The 16,986-nt window shown below is 54.8% G+C and overlaps 2 protein-coding genes across 4 annotated transcripts in view; one reads left to right on the top strand and one right to left on the bottom strand.

The window, feature by feature from the left end:
* Positions 1 to 12,561, bottom strand: part of OGDH (oxoglutarate dehydrogenase) — a 33,989-nt gene extending 21,428 nt beyond the window's left edge. Inside the window, exons 1-3 of the mRNA XM_082495805.1 lie at positions 12,472 to 12,561; positions 9,585 to 9,833; positions 3,001 to 3,189 (exon numbers count right to left, since the gene is read on the bottom strand). Of these exons, the coding sequence (XP_082351931.1) occupies positions 3,001 to 3,189; positions 9,585 to 9,806 (411 nt within the window). The 5' untranslated portion in view covers positions 9,807 to 9,833; positions 12,472 to 12,561. The remainder of the gene's footprint in view (positions 1 to 3,000; positions 3,190 to 9,584; positions 9,834 to 12,471) is intronic.
* A 1,795-nt stretch (positions 12,562 to 14,356) lies between these two features.
* LOC309681776 (interleukin-1 receptor antagonist protein-like) lies at positions 14,357 to 16,051 on the top strand. 3 transcript variants are annotated; one of them, XM_082495728.1, is made up of 6 exons: positions 14,357 to 14,493; positions 14,588 to 14,636; positions 14,721 to 14,910; positions 15,016 to 15,186; positions 15,288 to 15,433; positions 15,521 to 16,051. In XM_082495728.1, exons 1-6 carry the CDS (start codon positions 14,453 to 14,455, stop codon positions 15,731 to 15,733), a joined length of 810 nt encoding a protein of 269 aa, XP_082351854.1. In that variant the 5' UTR covers positions 14,357 to 14,452; the 3' UTR covers positions 15,734 to 16,051. The 3 variants fall into 3 exon arrangements, with proteins under 3 accessions (XP_082351854.1, XP_082351853.1, XP_082351852.1); XM_082495727.1 differs by having other exon boundaries at positions 14,588 to 14,910; XM_082495726.1 differs by having other exon boundaries at positions 14,588 to 15,186.
* The last annotated feature ends 935 nt before the right edge of the window (positions 16,052 to 16,986 follow it).

The raw sequence follows: 16,986 nt of genomic DNA, 5'->3' as shown, positions 1-16,986 counted from the left end.
AGCCACTATCCATCATATTTGAGAAGTCATGGCAGTCTGGTGAAGTTCCCACTGACTGGAAAAGGGGAAACATAACCCCATTTTTAAAAAGGGAAAAAAGGAAGACCTGGAGAACTACAGGCTGGTCAGTCTCTGTGCCTGGCAAGATCATGGAGCAGATCCTCCTGGAAACTCTGCTAAGGCACATGGAAAACAGAGAGGTGGGTGGTGACAGCCAACATGGCTTCACTGAGGGCAAATCATGTCTGACAAATTTGGTGGCCTTCTACGAGGGGGTTACAGCATTGTAAGGAAAGAGAAACTGATGGCAACTACCTGGACTTGCGCGAAGCTGTACCACATGACATCCTTGTCTCTAAGTTGGACAGACGTGGATTTGATGGATGGACCACTCAGTAGATAAGGAACTTGGCTCGATGGCCACACTCAGAGTTGCGGTCAACGGCTCAGTGTCCAAGTGGTGACCAGTGACAAGCGGCATTCCTCAAAGGTTAGTACTGGGACTGGTGCTGTTTAACATCTTCACCGGCAAGATGGACAGTGGGATCAAGTACACCCTCAGCAAGTTTGCCAACGACACCAAGTTGTGTGGAGCTGTTGACATGTTGAAGGAAAGGGATGCCATCCAGAGGGACCTGGACAGGTTTGAGAGGTGGGCCCATGCAAACCTCATGAAGTTCAACAAGGCCAAGTGCAAGGTCCTGCATGTGGGTCGGGGTAATTCCAAGCACAAATCCAGGCTGGGCAGAGAATCGATTGAGAATAGCCCTGAGGAGAAGGACTTGGGGGTGTTGGTGGATGAGAAGCTCAACATGACCTGGAAATGTGCACTGGCAGCCCAGAAAGCCAACCACATGCTGGGCTACATCCCCAGCAGCGTGGCCAGCAGGGCGAGGGAGGGGATTCTGCCCCTCTGCTCCGCTCTGCTCTGGGGAGACCCCCCTGCAGTGCTGCCTCCAGCTCGGGGGGTCCCCACAGCAGAAGGACACGGAGATGTTGGAGCGGGGCCAGCGGGGGCCCCAGAGATGCTGCAAGGGCTGGAGCCCCTCTGCTGGGAGGACAGGCTGGGAGAGTTGGGGGGGTTCAGCCTGGAGAAGAGAAGGCTCCGGGGATACCTTAGAGCCCCTTCCAGTCCCTAAAGGGGCTCCAGGAAAGCTGGGAAGGGACTCTTGATCAGGGAGCAGAACCACAGGATGAGGGGTAACCGTTCTAAACTGAAAGAGGGGAGATTTAGATGAGATATGAGGAAGAAATTCTTTGCTTTGAGAGCGGTGAGCCCCTGGCGCAGGTTGCCCAGAGAAGCTGTGTCTGCCCCATCCCTGGAGGTGTTCAAGGCCAGGTTGGACAGCGTTTGGAGCAACCTGGGCTGGTGGGAGGTGTCCCTGCCCAGGGCAGGGGGGTGGAATGAGACGATCTTTAGCATTCTATGCTTCAAAGCATTCTATGATTCAAAAAGAAATAATGACTTGGAGATGCAACCACAGCTACAATTAAGAAGCCATCGCTAATGCCACAGCAGTGGAGGGTCACTGCTCACCTATAATTACAGGGACAATCCAGCTCGATCCAATTAAGCAATTAATTGCCTGGTGTTTTAAGTAGGTTACCCATCACAGGCAAGGTTTCCTCCTGCCTTCCTACTCTTTTGTACCTCCGTACACTGTGCTGAACTTCTCCACCTGGACACCCCACTGCAGCTACAGCCCTACAGTGACACTGGGGTAGGAAGGGAGGTAGATTTCTCACTGCACACAGCTTAAAAAAATACGTCTGAGAGCAATGACCTCCCAGTGCTGCCATTCCGAGACTGAGGAAGTGACGGGAATGCAGAAGATGTTGTGGATGTTGTGTTCAAATCACTGACTTGGAGCTGCTGCCTCCAACTACATCAGTCACCACTTGTTTGAACTTGGCGCCTGCCTGCTTGTTCCACCAGCGAGAGCTGCACGGCCTTTAGAAACAGCTCGCCAGGATCCACATGAGCTGGAGAGAGCTGGCCAGGTGGTCATCTCCCATGAAATCAGTAACGAGGGAAGACACAAGCCCTCACAAACATGTCCCCACTTCCTCTTCTTAAAGAAAAGCAGGGCAGGGCCCCAGCATTCATGTTGGCACCTTGGCTGTGGAGGTGGGCAGGACAGGAGCCTTCAAGCCAGAGAGCAGGGCCAAGGCTGGGCAGACCTTTGGACTTGCCCAGTGCTGCAGTTCTTGCCTCAACCTGTGGCCTTGTACAGTGGATTTTCCCCATATCTGAGCAGGAACACAACCTGCAACAGCTGCTTCTTTGCAGGAATAGGGGAAAAGACCATGGTCACACCTCCACAGCAGCTGGGTTTGTTAACTTCACACTACAGCCCAAATTAAAGCCCCCACACTTCACAAACCAGAGTGCAACCAAGGGTGAAAGGATGACACAGATCTAGAAATACATTTAAATGTTCTCTTGAGTTAAAATATTGGCTGGCCAACCCCTAGCCAGAGGATGTTTCCTTCCTTGTTTCTCCCAACAGGCTGACTTTGGCAGCACCAGTCTGAGTTGCAGCCCAGCAGCACCACAGCCCTCTTCCTGGTCGCAAATTGCAAGGAAATGTTTCCTGAGCTTTTATTTTAGGACCTCAGAAGTTTTCTCAGCAAAATGGGAGAAACAGGATGGGTGTCCCACACCACTGCTGAGCATGGCAGGAGCCCACAGCACAGGAGCCTCACTCCAGCAGCCAGCAAACCACACCGCTTAGAGAAGACCTCCCCCTCCCTGCCACCGTAATTGCTCTGTTTGGGTGACAATAGCTTTAATCTTCCTATTGTCCAGCAAAGCATCAGCTGAGCTTCTGCCCCAACAGATCAGCAGCTCCTGTTAAAAAACAGGCAGCCCAGCACGCATCCTGCATGCTCTCCATGCAAAACACGTGCATCAGCTGCACTAACCACAGCCCACCTTGGCCACTGCATGCCCCTCTACAGAGGGGACACTCCCCCTCGGCGAAAAGCCCATCTCCTTACCTGATATGCCCTGATGAGAGATTGCACTGCGAGATGGTCCTCCACCAGTTTATCTACGTTGGGCTGTGCTTGAACCAGGAACTGGGCTTGGGACAGCGTGGAAAGGCTGGTACTCAGTGGAGGGGGGCTTTGGTAAGCGGTGCCTGGAGCAGCTCCGGCATTGGCATTGCGAAAGAAGATGTCCCATGACTAGGAAAAGGGAAAGAAGAGAGGCAACAAGGTCATTACCCGCCACCCAAACACCTCCTCACTAGAGCTTACTGGCATCTCGGATCTATTGCCACAGCAGGGAGTAAAATCCCCCAGGGGCAGAGCTGCCTCCTCCCCCACACACCTCAGCCCCACACAGCGGCTGCCAAAGGCACCCACCTGCGTTGGACAGGAGAGCACTAAAGCTTTCCCACTGTTCCAGTTACACCACTATCCAGCTTCCCATCCATCTGGATTGTTTCTTTTCGCATGAGACTGTTCTCAGAGCCCCCACCCCACCCCCCCCCAGCAGCAGCACCCAGGACAGGACACCGGTGACAGCTCTCACCCAGCTCACCTCTCAAAACCACTACTCTGAGCAATGAGCCCCAGACTGGTCTTCAGGCTCTTGTTTCCCTCTCTCCAGGGCAGGACACTGCCCTCTAAATACCCACAGTATTTCTTGAAAAATATTTTTGCCCTGTAATCAACTTCTTCCTCTTTTCTGTGGTCTAAATGGCCTGAGACCCAAGTCCCAGCGTAAGCTGTGTTGTCCAGTGCTCAAATAGCAATGGCTTTTTTCTTTTTCTATCCCCTCCAATTTTTCCCCATCCTTTCAGCAACACCAACTATGTGGCTACTCCCATACCAGCTCTCCCATGCCCTTAGCGAGGCAGATATCACCTCTGCTCCTGTTCCCCTCTGTAGATGGGCATTTCTAGGTGTTAAGAAAACAAAGGAAAAAAACAAAAAGCACATTTCAACAGACTTGGTGTAACTTTGTGGTACTTATCCAGCACTGCCTGAAGAGACCAGAAGTTTCCCAGGCAAAACTCAAGTTAATCTGTCTACTTGGAGAGGCACGGATAGACCGGGGGAAGGAGAGACCAGCAGAGCTAAGTCCAAGCCACGTCTTCTCATCACACTCTCACCCCTGCCCACTTCCCACGTGCCACTGAATGATAGCAAAGGACAAGGGCGAGGTGGAACAGCATCTGCCTGCCTGCACGTACCCAAGGCACCAGTTAGAGCAAACAAATCCCATCGGTTTCGCATGCTGGTTTCAGCCCCAAGGGTCTCTCCACTGACCCAGCACTCAGCACCCTGCATGTCCCTAAACCTCATGTCTGCAGAAAGCACCAAACCCAACCTCAGTGATGCAGAGATGGGTGAAGCTCTGCCCAAATCAAGTTGAAAAGAGACATGAAAGCAGCTCCAGTGGTGGTTTGGGGCAGAAAAAGCAGCTTTTGCACCCTGGTAGCAGGGTGGAGGGGACCTGACCTTTGCCAGAAGAGCACCAGCTCTCCCCTTTCCCTGGAGCTCCTCTGGCTGCAGTGCCCATCACATGCCCCAGGAAGCTATTTCCAGCCCAGATTTACCCAGACACCCCATCACACGGCTGCACAAGGTGATTAAATTTAGAAACAAGTCATGCTGAAGGAACATAAATAAAATTTGGAACAATTTGGCACCGTAACTGATAAACAATAGTTCCCCCAAAGGAAAAATGAAAAAAAAACCAACAAAAAAACCCCAAAAAACAAAGACAGAAAACAAAGACAGAAAACACCCACCCCTGTTCTGATTGTTGTCTGCTAAAGGAAATCTCAGCAGAAAAAGAGTGAGAGCTGCTTTTTGTACAATCCTTACTCCAAGCCACTGGTGAGAGCAGCCCAAGCCCCTTCCCCAGGCTCACGGAGTTCACGGGTGCCCCAGAAGCCATCAGCTCCTGGGAGCGGAAAGAACAAGCACGCTGGGATTAGGCTTTGTGCCCTCAGGGAGGAACCTGGCTGGACGCTTTGCTCAGTGGCTTAAGGTTGTTTAATGTACTGGAAAATAAAGACAGGCAAGAAAAAGGGAGCATCTGCTAGACCCAGGAGGAGGCTGGCAGCGGTGCTGGGGGACAGGGACAGAGCCAGGAGGCAGAGGTGTTGCCTTTATGACCTCTCTTCTGACGTTCAACACTATTAACCTCCTGGAGATGCAATTTGCTTCTGTTCTGAAAGAAAAAGTTAATTTTAATCTCTCCAAACAAGGTGTGGCACCAGCTGGGTCAGCTCAGGCACTTTTACTAAATGCTTTATTGCCCAACCTAATTACAGAGTATTTCAGGCTACCTGACTGCAGGCTTTGCCCCCAGTGAAGGCTGTGGCCCTGATAAGAGCTATAAAAACGTCAGCTTTCAAGTTGCTGATATGGTTTCGAATTCGAGGGTATTCAAGGGCCAGCCCTGGGGTTTCTGGAGACCCACGGAGGTGCTTCTGGAACTCACGTATCCAGTGGGAGAGGCTGAACAGCGTCATCAGCGTTATCCTGCTTTATTGCAGGAAGGGGGACTTTGCCTTAATCCAGCACTTGCCGAAGGTAACAGCAATAATAAAGCTCATCAGGTTATTCCCCTCTGACCCTCTCCATGCCCACAGCAGCCCTTAGAGCCTTCCTCCAACTCTTATACCCTATATATAGAGATAGGGTATAATATATATATAGGGTATAAAAGAGGTCAGATTCACCTCATTTTTACCAAGAGGGCTCAAAGCTGGTATCTCCCCGCTCTTCAGTGAGCAAGCAGCCCCCAGGTCTCAGCACGCTAAATGCTCCCAACCCCAGGTCCCTGCTGTGACTGTCCCACAGCCGCGCACCCCACCACGACCACAGCACAAGGCATTGGCCCAGAACGGCTTTCCCGGTGCTCCTCTGTGCCACTGCTTGTGTGCCAGCAAAGCAGGATGGGAGAGGCAACTGACTGCAGCAAGCCTGGATAGTTCAGGCTTTAGAGGGATTTTGAGCTCAGCTCTGAGAACAGAGCTCACCACAGGTTTTTCTGCTGAGAACAGCCCCAAAACAGCTCATCAACTGAAACCAGCATCTTTCACTTTGTTTATCAGACTCAGTTCCTGGAGAAGGCTATGGGTCCCAGCCTCTGCCACAAATCCAGCTCAGAGATCAGGTGCACACAGGAAGGGGACAGGGGTGACATCTCCCACCTGCTGCAGGGCACCTCAAATTGGGCTGGGGCTGCTCCAGGCTGGGAGGTGCACAAGGGAGACACTGTCTCTACCTCCAGCTCAGGCTGTGTTCTTGCTCCTTCTCATGCCACAGGCTCCAGGGGACAGAAAGCACCAACCAGACCTGCTCTGCACAGTCGGCAAGCCAGGCAGCACCTCCTGCCTCGGCAGGGAGAAGAGGAGGAACATTCAGAGCTTAAGGCTGGAAGAGGAGCCTGAACCAAACTTACAGCTGAGAGTAGGGAGTCAAGCAGCAATTGATCAGTTCATCCTCTGCACATTGCCTTGTGCCTTATCAACATAAACAAGGACTTTCAATTCTCTGCAGTGCTCGCTTTTGAAGATGGGGGATGAAACCCAAATGTTTCCGACTCCCAAGCAAGACTCCTGCCAAATTCAGACTGGGGTCCTATTTGTGAGCATGACTGCAAAGGATGCAGCAAAGGCACCTCTGGCCTTGCTGAAGGCTGCTGGCTCCTGCCATCATGTCAGCAAAGCTGGGCTTACACAGCGTGGTCTACACACATTGTGGTCACAAAACCACTTTCAGTACAAAAATCAAAACGCTGGCATATTAAGAAGTTCATGTTAAAGACTGATGTATATATATACAGGGAGAGCTGTATCCCTTTACACTACTTCAACGTGAACACAGGAAGGCTAGACTTGTCGCAGATGTATGACTGCAGGTATCATCTACCTGCAGTCAAAGTTCTCCAGCTGCCTGACCTGAAGCAAGCTTAAAATTGCATTAAAAAAAAAAAAAATTCCCTACTCTAACCAAACATGTAAGTACATTCTACAGTTTAAACCACCAGTGTCTCCACAGAGGAAGTGAATTGATTTTGCTCAGCTGGGACGGACATACAGCCTGGACGTGTCGTAGGTCTTCAGCGACAACAGCAAAGAAAGCCCAGCTCTTCCCTGGCTGAAGGTCTCTCCCTCACCACCAAAAAGCAGCAGTGAGACACAGCTGGCCTCTGCTCTGTGGAGGGAACAGATAAGCCGCAGCTGGGTCCATGTGACCGCCCAGCTTTTTTTGGGAACTCCACCTTCAGATCTGACCCTACGTCTAACAGGATGGAGGCCAACTCTTATCAGGGACGGGGGTGGCACACTCCACTGCTGCTTCAGTGTCACAGCAGAGGGGACACAGGCTGACGGGGACTGCTTGCAAGGCGAGACCAAGGAAGGCCACAACCCTGATCCCACTGCAGCAGCTTGGTGACCCAGTGGGGACAGGGTGAGCCACAAAAAAGTGCAGAGAGGAGAAAGGGGCAAAGCTAGGAGCTGGGAATGGATCTCGGTCACTGGAATGAGGTGGGATCCACCCAGGAGAGACAAGTCAAGTGCGTCACCTGATCAAGAGCATCAGGGACCAACAACAAAGTCCGTGCCAAACCTCAGATATCATTACATTACTCGGGTTTGCTTCCTGGCAATGATAAGACCCCATTTCATTTCACACTTATTTTCCTACTGCCACAAACCATCCCCAGCCACGCTCACGTCACCTCCTGCACTGCTCACTAAGCACTTAGAAGTACTTCGAGGGACACTGATTTCCAGGGGTGACTGATACACACTTGCAATTCTTCACCATAAACATTGGACTGGGGGACTGGAGTGGTGGTGCAAGCTCCACCCTCCAAAAATCTGCTCAAAATCTGACCGCACAAGGCCCCAAGTGACCTAGTCTAGCCACGAAGCTGGAAACCACCTCCAAGCTGGATGCCACCTCCAAGCTGGCCATGCCAGGGCAGAGGCTCCAGAGGCTCCTTCTGACCTAAATTCTCCCCCATTTTCTTCAGCCAAGCGTGCATGAGGGCACTGTATGCACTGCCTACCTGCAGATGAGCTGATGAAGCTCCAGGGGCTACATTAAACAGCAGACAAGGCCAGAAGAGATCCAGAGGTCTGGTCTCAGGACCTAAACACACTTCCCAGCCTGCTGCCCCTGTTAGTCTTGATGATTACTCTCACATCTGCTCAGAGTGACATTCAAGACTGAGCAAGGTCTGTAAATCAAAGAGCTGGTATCAAACTGTGAAGATCCCTTGCCAAAGACATAACTGTGCCTGTAGCTGGGACAAATGTGGTGTAACACTCACTCGTTTTCAAATTAGACTACAGCATTTACATTCATGGCTTTTAATTCAATATCCTGCCTCTGAAGGACTGGGTTGCACCACGTGCACATGCTTGGGTAGCTTTCAAGTCACTATTTGACAAAGGGCCCAACCCAAACCAACATACTTTGTGTTTTCCGAGTCTGTATTGCTTGGCTCAGCTACCCGTTTGCCTCGAAAGAAGCATAAAGTCAACACTGCTTGTGAAAATCTGGCTTTGATCTTACCATAAAACCTTTACAGCACCCTAGAGGCTGTGCATTTTGGATGCATGGGATCAGTGCCATGGAAAACACACACTCAACACTGATGCATGTGTTGGGGCATGAGATTTCTTATTCACCCTTGACTGCTCAATTTAACCATCACGTCCTGGTTTGCAGACTGCTCACGTGCTACTGAGTAAAGAAAATCCCTGCTTTACATCAGGACGGGTATGAAACTGTCTTAAAAATCCTCTGGGTAATGCCAAGGCTTAGTCACTAGAGGAACATTTTCCTTGTGAAATATTGGGGATGGGGAAAAAATGCAGGTGGGTTTCAGAAATCCTCTTCCCAGCTGAGCCCTCACCTGCTGGACTCTACATTAAAGACCTGGCCTTCTCCTCGCCGGAGGAGCTTCAGTAATAGAGATCAAGACAGAGCTCTGTGTATATTGCCCACAGTCAGGTCAATTTCCCAGTTTTAAGTTCAGGCGCAGCTGGTGGGAATCCCTCTGGCCACCAGACCCAGTCCCCCTCCCCAGGCTGCAGATCAGCAGTCTGGCTTTATGCACACAAGCTCAGAGTCAAGCTTAGCTACGGCCTGTCTACCCCAACACGTAACACCACCCGTGCCTGAAGCAAAAAGAAAAACAGTCAGGATGCAGAGAATACCCTCCCTGCCTCCCACCCCATCCTCCACTCCAGAACAATCCCTTCAGATGAGCCATCAGAGCTGGAAAAAAATAAAGCATCGTGAGCTCGTTAAAAGTGGACTCCCAGAAGAAGCCATTCCTTGTATCCACTTGTGATGCAGGATGCTGCCCATGTCCCACAAGCCGACGGCGTCCCTTTTGAACAGAGAAGGTCCTCTTGGCTCTTGCTCAAGGAATCACTGACGTTTCTTTTGGGCAAAGCGAGGCAGAAGGACCATCCACAACCATCAAGCCCCTCCAGCTGAATTCGATCCTCCTTCAGACATGTGCACTTACCTGAACCCCCTGATCAGACAGACAGAGAAAGAAGCGAAGGCGATATCCTGGTGAGGTTGCTCCTTACCTTATGTACACTTTTGGGATTTTCCAGCCAAGCATAATACATTTCCTCCACGTAGTTTGAACTAGTCCCACTCAAAAAAGGCTCGGCAGCCACTGGTGCGCTGTAGCACCTGATTTGTTGAAACGTCCTGGGTACTGCCGGCCTGTGTTGGGAAATTGTCTTTACAGTCTGTGAGGCCGTCAACGGCCTCAGCTTTGCTGCACAAGTCCTTAAGTTAAGCATGTTTGTCCTGTCGTCTCACGCAAGCTCCTGTTGGGAGAGAAAGGAAAACTGGGTTAGAAATTATTGTGGGAGAGCACTGAGCAGAGACCACTCCCCTTCCATCCCCTGCAAGCACCAAGCACAGAGAACTGAACTCAGGATCAGTTTTTAATTTAGATCAATCTGTCCACCCCGTCCCACAGCCGAGCCCCCAATGGCTGGGAAATGCAGCTTCTGCTCAAGACGTTTAGCACGGCAAGGTCTGCCTCCCCTGTCCCTGCCGGCACAGCAGCATCATCTCCCCTGACACATCGGTGAAAAGCAGATTTGCTCAGCAGGGTACCCAACACTGGCCTCAAACAAGTTGCTGCACATCAAAGCCACCCGCACCTTTTTATATCGGCACCTTCATACAAAATAAGGCATGTTTGATGGTGAAATGAAGCCTGGATTAACAGTATAAGGCATCAGGTTCCCCCGGTGCTTTCCTCTTTAGTTCCTAGCCAACAACATCTACTCCTTTTCCAACAAAAAATCCATAATATTGTTTGACTTCTTTTGATCTCTCGATTCTTCCTCTGAGATTCCTCTTTTTTATTTTAAACAGGAAAATCCTCTCTGTGAAACTCAGATTCCAGCAGGAGTTGGACACTTTGGCCCTTCAACCTCCCATTTGTAGGGGCATCGTACGAGTTTGAAGAAAAGTACTTCAAAGCACAGTGCCCAGAAGGCTGCTGGAAAAAAACTTGTTACCAGATGGATTTTAATGCTGAATATCATGTCTTCCTTCACATCGAGCTGACCGAGTCTAGCGGGGCGCGCTCCTCCAGGTCTGTGAGAGCTGAAGAAGGACAGCTCTCATCACATCGACCCAGTGTGGAAGTTTTTTCTGTCGCTCTGTCTCCCAGGTAGAAGGTCTTGGCTTTGATTTTTGCTGTTACTTACCCTGCGACCACCCTGCTTGGCCAAGGTTTTCTTCTCACCAGTTTGTGTTACGTGCTCCAGGACAAAGCTGGGAAGAAACTGCCTATGGGGAAGACCCCTCTCAAAGTAGAGGTACAGTGGTGCAAAGCACTTTGGATGTGGGCTCCAGGACAGACCAATTCATTGCTTCTCCTTAAAAGTTCAGACCCAAGGAGGCCAACACCATCGAAAGACCCAGAGAGGGGCTCTCCCCTGCCCAGAGAACCCAGAAAAGCAACCCCAAGCCAGCATGGGACCTTCTCAGAGGTCCCGAAGCAATCTCCACCTCACAGCTCTTAGTGGGGCGCAGGGAGGCCTGGGGTTAACCATGCTCCTCATTACACACATCTGACCAATAGTCACAGCCCAAGGGAAAGTGCTGGAGCAAGATCATCCCATGGGAAGCGCTGGCATTTGGAGCCAGCTCTTCTTGGAGCTGCCCTTTCTACCCAGTTCCTCCTGCAAGAGCAGGACCCGAGGTTGGAGGGGACCCAACTGGACTGTTTCCATATCCCCAACCAGTTTAAGGAGCAGCAGCCCAATGTCAAAGCAGCTATCATGCATTCACCACGATTAAAATGAAGTTTTGCAGCAGACTGGAGAAAAAAAAATACACCTTTGTTACCAACGTTTCACCAGCCAGGCTTCCAGATTTGCCTTGCTGAATCTAGTTTAGGCTACTCAGCACAGCAGCAGCTATGCTTCCCACCACAAAACACAAGATTTTGGTCCAAATAGCCTGAGGAAGATCTGGGATCACTCTAATTCAGCCAAAGCATTTTACAGATTTCCCCGGGGGAAGAAGGGAGGACCACTTGTGCTTTCCACCCTGCTTGTTCACTTCTGCCTGCAATCAAACAGGCGAGAAAAGGCAGGCAGGTGCAGGACAGCGAGTGTGGCAGCACTGGATGTTTCCCCAGCTTACCCTCCTAAGATTTAAGCAGCAAAACACAGGCAGATATTTCAGAGAGCCGACTGAACCGGGTGTCAGCGCACAGGCATGCACGCAGCAGGAAAAAAAAAAGCTTTAGGACGAAAGCGTTGGCAGTGTCTCCGGCGCTGAGTGTCCGGTTTCGGTGCTGCCGCTCAGCAGTGTCCTGATGACCTCTCTGGAAAACAGGGGTATTAACGCCAGGCTTTGCCCCAAAACGAGCGGAACCAGCCGGTCTTTGAGGGCCTCTTCCAGAGAGAGTTGGCTTCCTTGAAAGCGCGGGAGCCGGTGCGGCAGCAGAGCCGGGATGGCCGGTGCGGGGGTGACACGGGCACCCAGCGCACAGGGAGGCGGTGACGGCTGAGGAGAGGCTCAGGAGAGGCGCCGGCCCAGACCACGGCCCAAATTTCACCCAAAGGTCAAATAACAGGAATATTCACCACAGATTAACGGCGGGGTGGAAACGGGGAGGGGGGGGGGGGGGGGGGGGGGGGGCTGAGGGGGGCCGCCCCACAACACCCGCGCGCGCCCCCGCCCTGCCTATAGCAGCGCCGCCAGGCGCCGCGCCGCTTTCCCATTGGCCGTGCCGGGCTGTCCTTCTAACCGCGGTCCCGCCCCCCGCCCTGAGGCGCCCGGGCGGCGGCGCCAAGGACACCGGGGAGCGGCCGCGCCCCCCTTCCCCTTCCCCTACCCTCAGCCCGGCGGGCCGCCGCCGCCGCCGCCGCCGCCCCCCCGGCCCCGGCCCCGGCCCCAGCACGGCACAACACAACACGGCCCGGCCGCGGTACCCACCGGCCCCTCCGTCCGCCTCGCTGCTAGTCCCAGCTCTGACAGCGGCCCCAAGCGCCGGCCTGCCGCGCCCGCCCCGCGCCGCCCCGCCCCGCACGCCTGCGTCACCGCGTCGCCACACCCCCCAACGCTCTGCCGCCACGCCCCCCTCAAGGCGCCTGCGCCACTGCCTCCGCGCGCGGACCCTCCAGGGGCGGGGCCAAGCGGAGGGGCGGGGCTTGGGCGGTGGCGACCGGGGCTGGCGGTCGCTATGGTAACCCCGGGCGGCCTTCTCCTCAAGCCTCAGCCCCACGGCCTGGGGACCCCGACATCATCTGGGGACCCCACTGTGGCCTGGGGACCCTCACCATGGTCTGGGGACCCCGCTGTGGCCTGGGGACCCCGCCATGGCCTTGGGACCCACCATGGGCTGGGGAACCTCACCATGGCCTTGGCACCCTGCCATCATCTAGGGACCCTGCGATGGCCTGGGGACCCTGCCATTGTCTGGGTACCTCGCCATGGCCTGGGACCTCCTCACAGCCTGGGGACCCCTTCTATGACCTGATGATGTCTACCATCACCTGGGGACCCTCACCATGGCCTGAGGACCTCCGCCACAGCCTGGGGACCCCTTCTGTGACCTGGCGACCTCTACCATCACCTGGGACCCTCACCATGGCCTGAGGACCTCCGCCACAGCCTGGGGACTGCACCGTTGCATGGGGATGCCTGCTGTGCCCTGGGAACCCCTGCCACAGCCTAGGGACACTCACTGTGGCTTGGGGACCTCCCCCCTGGCCTGGGGACCTCCCCCCTGGCCTGGGGACCTCCACCACAGCCTGGGGACCTCCGCCATGGCTTGAGGACTTCTACCATGGCCTGGGGACCCCCACCGTGGGAACTTCTGCCATGGCCTAGGGATCTCACCACAGCCTAGGGACACCCACCATGTCCACACCATGGTGTGGATGACCCCCTGGTTTGGTGGACCTCATGGCCTGGAGGACCTCAGGCGTGGGTGACAGCCAGCAGGCCTCACCCCTGCATGGGGGACAGGCACAGGAGCCCCCTGGGGAGTTTTGGGGGTGCTGGTGATTTCCTGCTGGCTGAGTCACGGCAGCGGCCGCCTCAAGCCGAGGAGCCGCCAGCGCTTTCAGGAAGTGAAACAAGTGCCAGGAAAACACCACGACAGCCGGCGGCCACGCAAGCCCAGCCACGCACATCCCCGGCCCAGCCGGCATGGCGCAACCGCCGGCACCCCAGATGGACTCAGGGCGTCCTGCCAGCTGTGGGGTGGTGACAAGGAGTGTCCTCGAAGGCCATGTCCCCAGTGCAGCGCGGGTGGGCATGAGGGACCGAGGGGGTATTGGGGCGGTGGGGACAAGGAGGGGTGACAGAGGGGGCCCTGCCGGCCACGGTGCCATGGACTTGGACATTGCAGGAGGAAGTTGTGGGGAAATGGTGGAGCAGCAGCACTTGCGCCACCAGCACCTTCCGGGGCTGCCGTAGTGTCCGGCACTGACGAGGATGGGCGTCATTGCGGCCTGGGCCGGATGGGGATGGGGAATGGGATGGGGATGGGGCAGTCCATGATGGGTCAGCCTGGCCACTGAAGGCCAGCATGTGAGCACCAACCCCACACAGTGATCCCAGGGCATCGCCCCTGCTCTGCCCCACACACCAACCCCAGAGCATCCCCTCTGCTCTGCCCCATGCACGGCCCACTCGCTCAGCCACACGGCACTGCTCGGGGGCAGCCAGCTGCCCAGCCCTCCCAGTTTCGCCAGAGGAACTGGGTAAACCAGGCATTGCGAAAGGTGGAAATCCCGCTCTGACGGCGCTTCCTTCCAGCAGCTCTTGAAAACCCGCTGCGCCGACGCTGGGCTCAGAGAGCACCCAAGTGACGCTGTCGGCAGGACAGGCAGGAGCAGGCAGCCAAGCGCAGCAGCACTCAACAGGTACCAGCAGGTCTCTGCCCAGGTTTTCACAGTCAGCAGCAAAGATGGCATTTGTCCCAGATTTGGACACACTGGAGAGCAGCAGGTAAGCATGGCTGTGCCGGGTGGAGATACTGGGGACACAATGCTGCCCTGGTGCCATGTTGTCCCTGGCTTCACCATCTCTTCTTTCCTTCCAGCCTGAACGAGGAGACATTTTATGGCCCTGACTGCCTCTGCCTGCAGAAGGTAACGCTGGGGTGGTGGGAACAGCCCTGGGACTGCCATGATGGGGAAGCCGGGCTCTCACCCCACATCCCCTTCCCTCCCCAGAAACCTCGCTTGGACTTGGAGGTGGCATCACCCGGGGTGGACATCCAGGTGACAGTGACCAAGGGACACCCTACCAGGACCTTTCGCCAGGCTGCTGTCCTTGTGGTGGCCGTGACCAAGCTCCTGAAGCAGCCGGCACACAAGGACTTTGCTGACAGTGACCTTGGGGGCTTCCTGGATGATATTTTCGGTATGGGGGCATGGCGTTGGGGCTGTCACCCCAGCCGGGGGGTGCTCTTGGGGGATGCTCTTGGACCCGGGTGCATCATTGTCCTGACTATCTCCCTCCCCGCAGAGCCCGTCTCCTTCCAGCAGATTGAGAGCAGCTATACCGGGGCGCCCGTCTACCGCTACACCCGCTCCCAGTCCTTTGACATCTTTGACATCGACCACAAGTGCTTTGTGCTGGAGTCGCCCACCCAGCTGGTGGCCCTGCACCTGCAGGGACCCTCTGCCGGGCGTAAAGGTGAGGCGACACAGTCCCAACCCAATGTCCTTGTCCCCAACCACCCAGGAGCCACTGCACAGCCCCAGGACCACCCGTTAACCCATCTCTTCTCTCTGCAGTGAAACTCAACATCGCTCTGTACCGTCCCCAGTCATCGAAAGGTGGCCTGGGCACTGGGCGGATGCCGGTGGCATTGGGCATCAAGGGCTACCAACTCTACATGTCGTGTGTGATGAGCGGTGCTGAGCCTGTGCTGCAGCTGGAGGTGAGTTGGGGGTCCCACTCACTCAACCCCCCATAGGGCAGGGGGCTCCATCCCTCCCTAAACCCCATTTTAACCCCTTGGTTGTAGGAAGCTGATGTCAGGAGGGACATCGAGAGCTTGGAGCTGACCCGCTTCATCTTCTACCGCCTGGACAGCCCGGCCGAGGGGACCACCCGCTTTGAGTCGGCCGCCTTCCCAGGCTGGTTCATCTGCACCTCCCTGCAGCCCCGCCAGCCCGTCGGCATCACCAACCGGCCCGACCAGGTCCACATTGCCACCTACAAGCTGAGCGGGCACTGAGGAGCCCCCACGCCCAACCCAACCCAACCGGCAGTTGCTGGTTTTCAGGCCGTATGTACCGAGTACAACCCCCCCAAGCTGAGACCCCCATCCTCCCCATCTATTTCAGGTGAAATAGCAGCTCTGGGCCCCATGGGCCCGAGTCACCCCAATTTTTACTTATTTATTGCGTCGGTCCACTGCTTTTGTACTTATTTATTGTGTCCACCCCTTGCTTTTAACTTATATACGTTTTAATGGAAATATTATGATTTTGTTATTGGGAATGGGGGTATTGGCGATGAAGGTGGAAATAAAAGGTTTCCCAGGATGGCATCACTCAGCTCGTTTCTCTCACAGGGATAAATGATGCAGGGGTGGTTTGTGGTTGGGAAAATCCAGCTGTTTCATTTACTTTCGGGGGCTCTCCAGGCCTGGGTGCAGAGCCCCGGGGGGAGGGAGTGGCCCCACAGTCCTGGGACCACCCCAAAACCAAGGGACCACAACAGACCTGGGGCCATCCCATGCCTGTGCCCACCCCGCAGCTGGAGGGGTGGCTGGGGTGGGCGTCCCAGGGGTGGGGGTCACCCACAGCCACCCAGGGCTGCCACCTCTGCCCCAGCCACTGTCACCACACACCACTGAGGCATGGTGTGGTGGGACACAGCATGGCATGACATTGTGCAGCGTGGCACGGCATCACATGGCATGGTGTGACATGGCCTGACACGGCGTGGCATCTCATGGCATGGTGTGCTGTGGTGTGGTGTGGCGTGACATGGCCTGGCATGTCGTGACATGACCTGGCACGGCATGGTGTAGCATGGTCTGGCGTAGCGTGATATGGCATGGTGTGGCATTGTGTGGCATGGCATGATGTGGCACAGTGTGGTGTGGCATGGCATGGTCTGGCATGGCATGGTGTCATATGCCATGACATGGCCTGGCATGGTATTGCATAGCATGGTGTGGCATAGTGTGATATGGCAAGCTGTGACATGGCACGGCATGGTGTGGCATGGAGTGGCATGGCATAATATCATGTGGCATGGTTTGGCATGGCATGGTGTGGCATGGTGTGGCATGGCATGGCACACCATGACAGGGCATGGCATGACATGGCATGATGTCAGGTGGCATGGTTTGGCATGGCATGGTGTGGCCTGGCATGCTAAGGCATGGCATGGCATGATCTGGCATGGTGGGACATGGTCTGCCACGACACGCCATAGCATGGCATGGTGTTACATTGCATGGCATGGTGTGACATTGTA

Source organism: Vanellus vanellus, assembly GCF_965231255.1.
Source record: "Vanellus vanellus genome assembly, chromosome: 26".
In the NCBI taxonomy this organism is placed as follows: Eukaryota; Metazoa; Chordata; class Aves; order Charadriiformes; family Charadriidae; genus Vanellus; species Vanellus vanellus.
Note: the sequence above shows the minus strand (reverse complement) of the source record. Positions and strands in the feature narration are given on the sequence as shown.

What these genes read in the sequence shown, in the direction of transcription:
- LOC309681776 (XM_082495726.1), top strand. Translation starts at nt 14,453, where the DNA reads ATGGCATTTGTCCCAGATTTGGACACACTGGAGAGCAGCAG. An exon ending in GACACACTGGAGAGCAGCAG is followed by an intron (nt 14,494 to 14,587) that starts GTAAGCATGGCT and finishes CTTTCCTTCCAG; the next exon opens with CCTGAACGAGGAGACATTTT. An exon ending in AGCCTGTGCTGCAGCTGGAG is followed by an intron (nt 15,434 to 15,520) that starts GTGAGTTGGGGG and finishes CCTTGGTTGTAG; the next exon opens with GAAGCTGATGTCAGGAGGGA.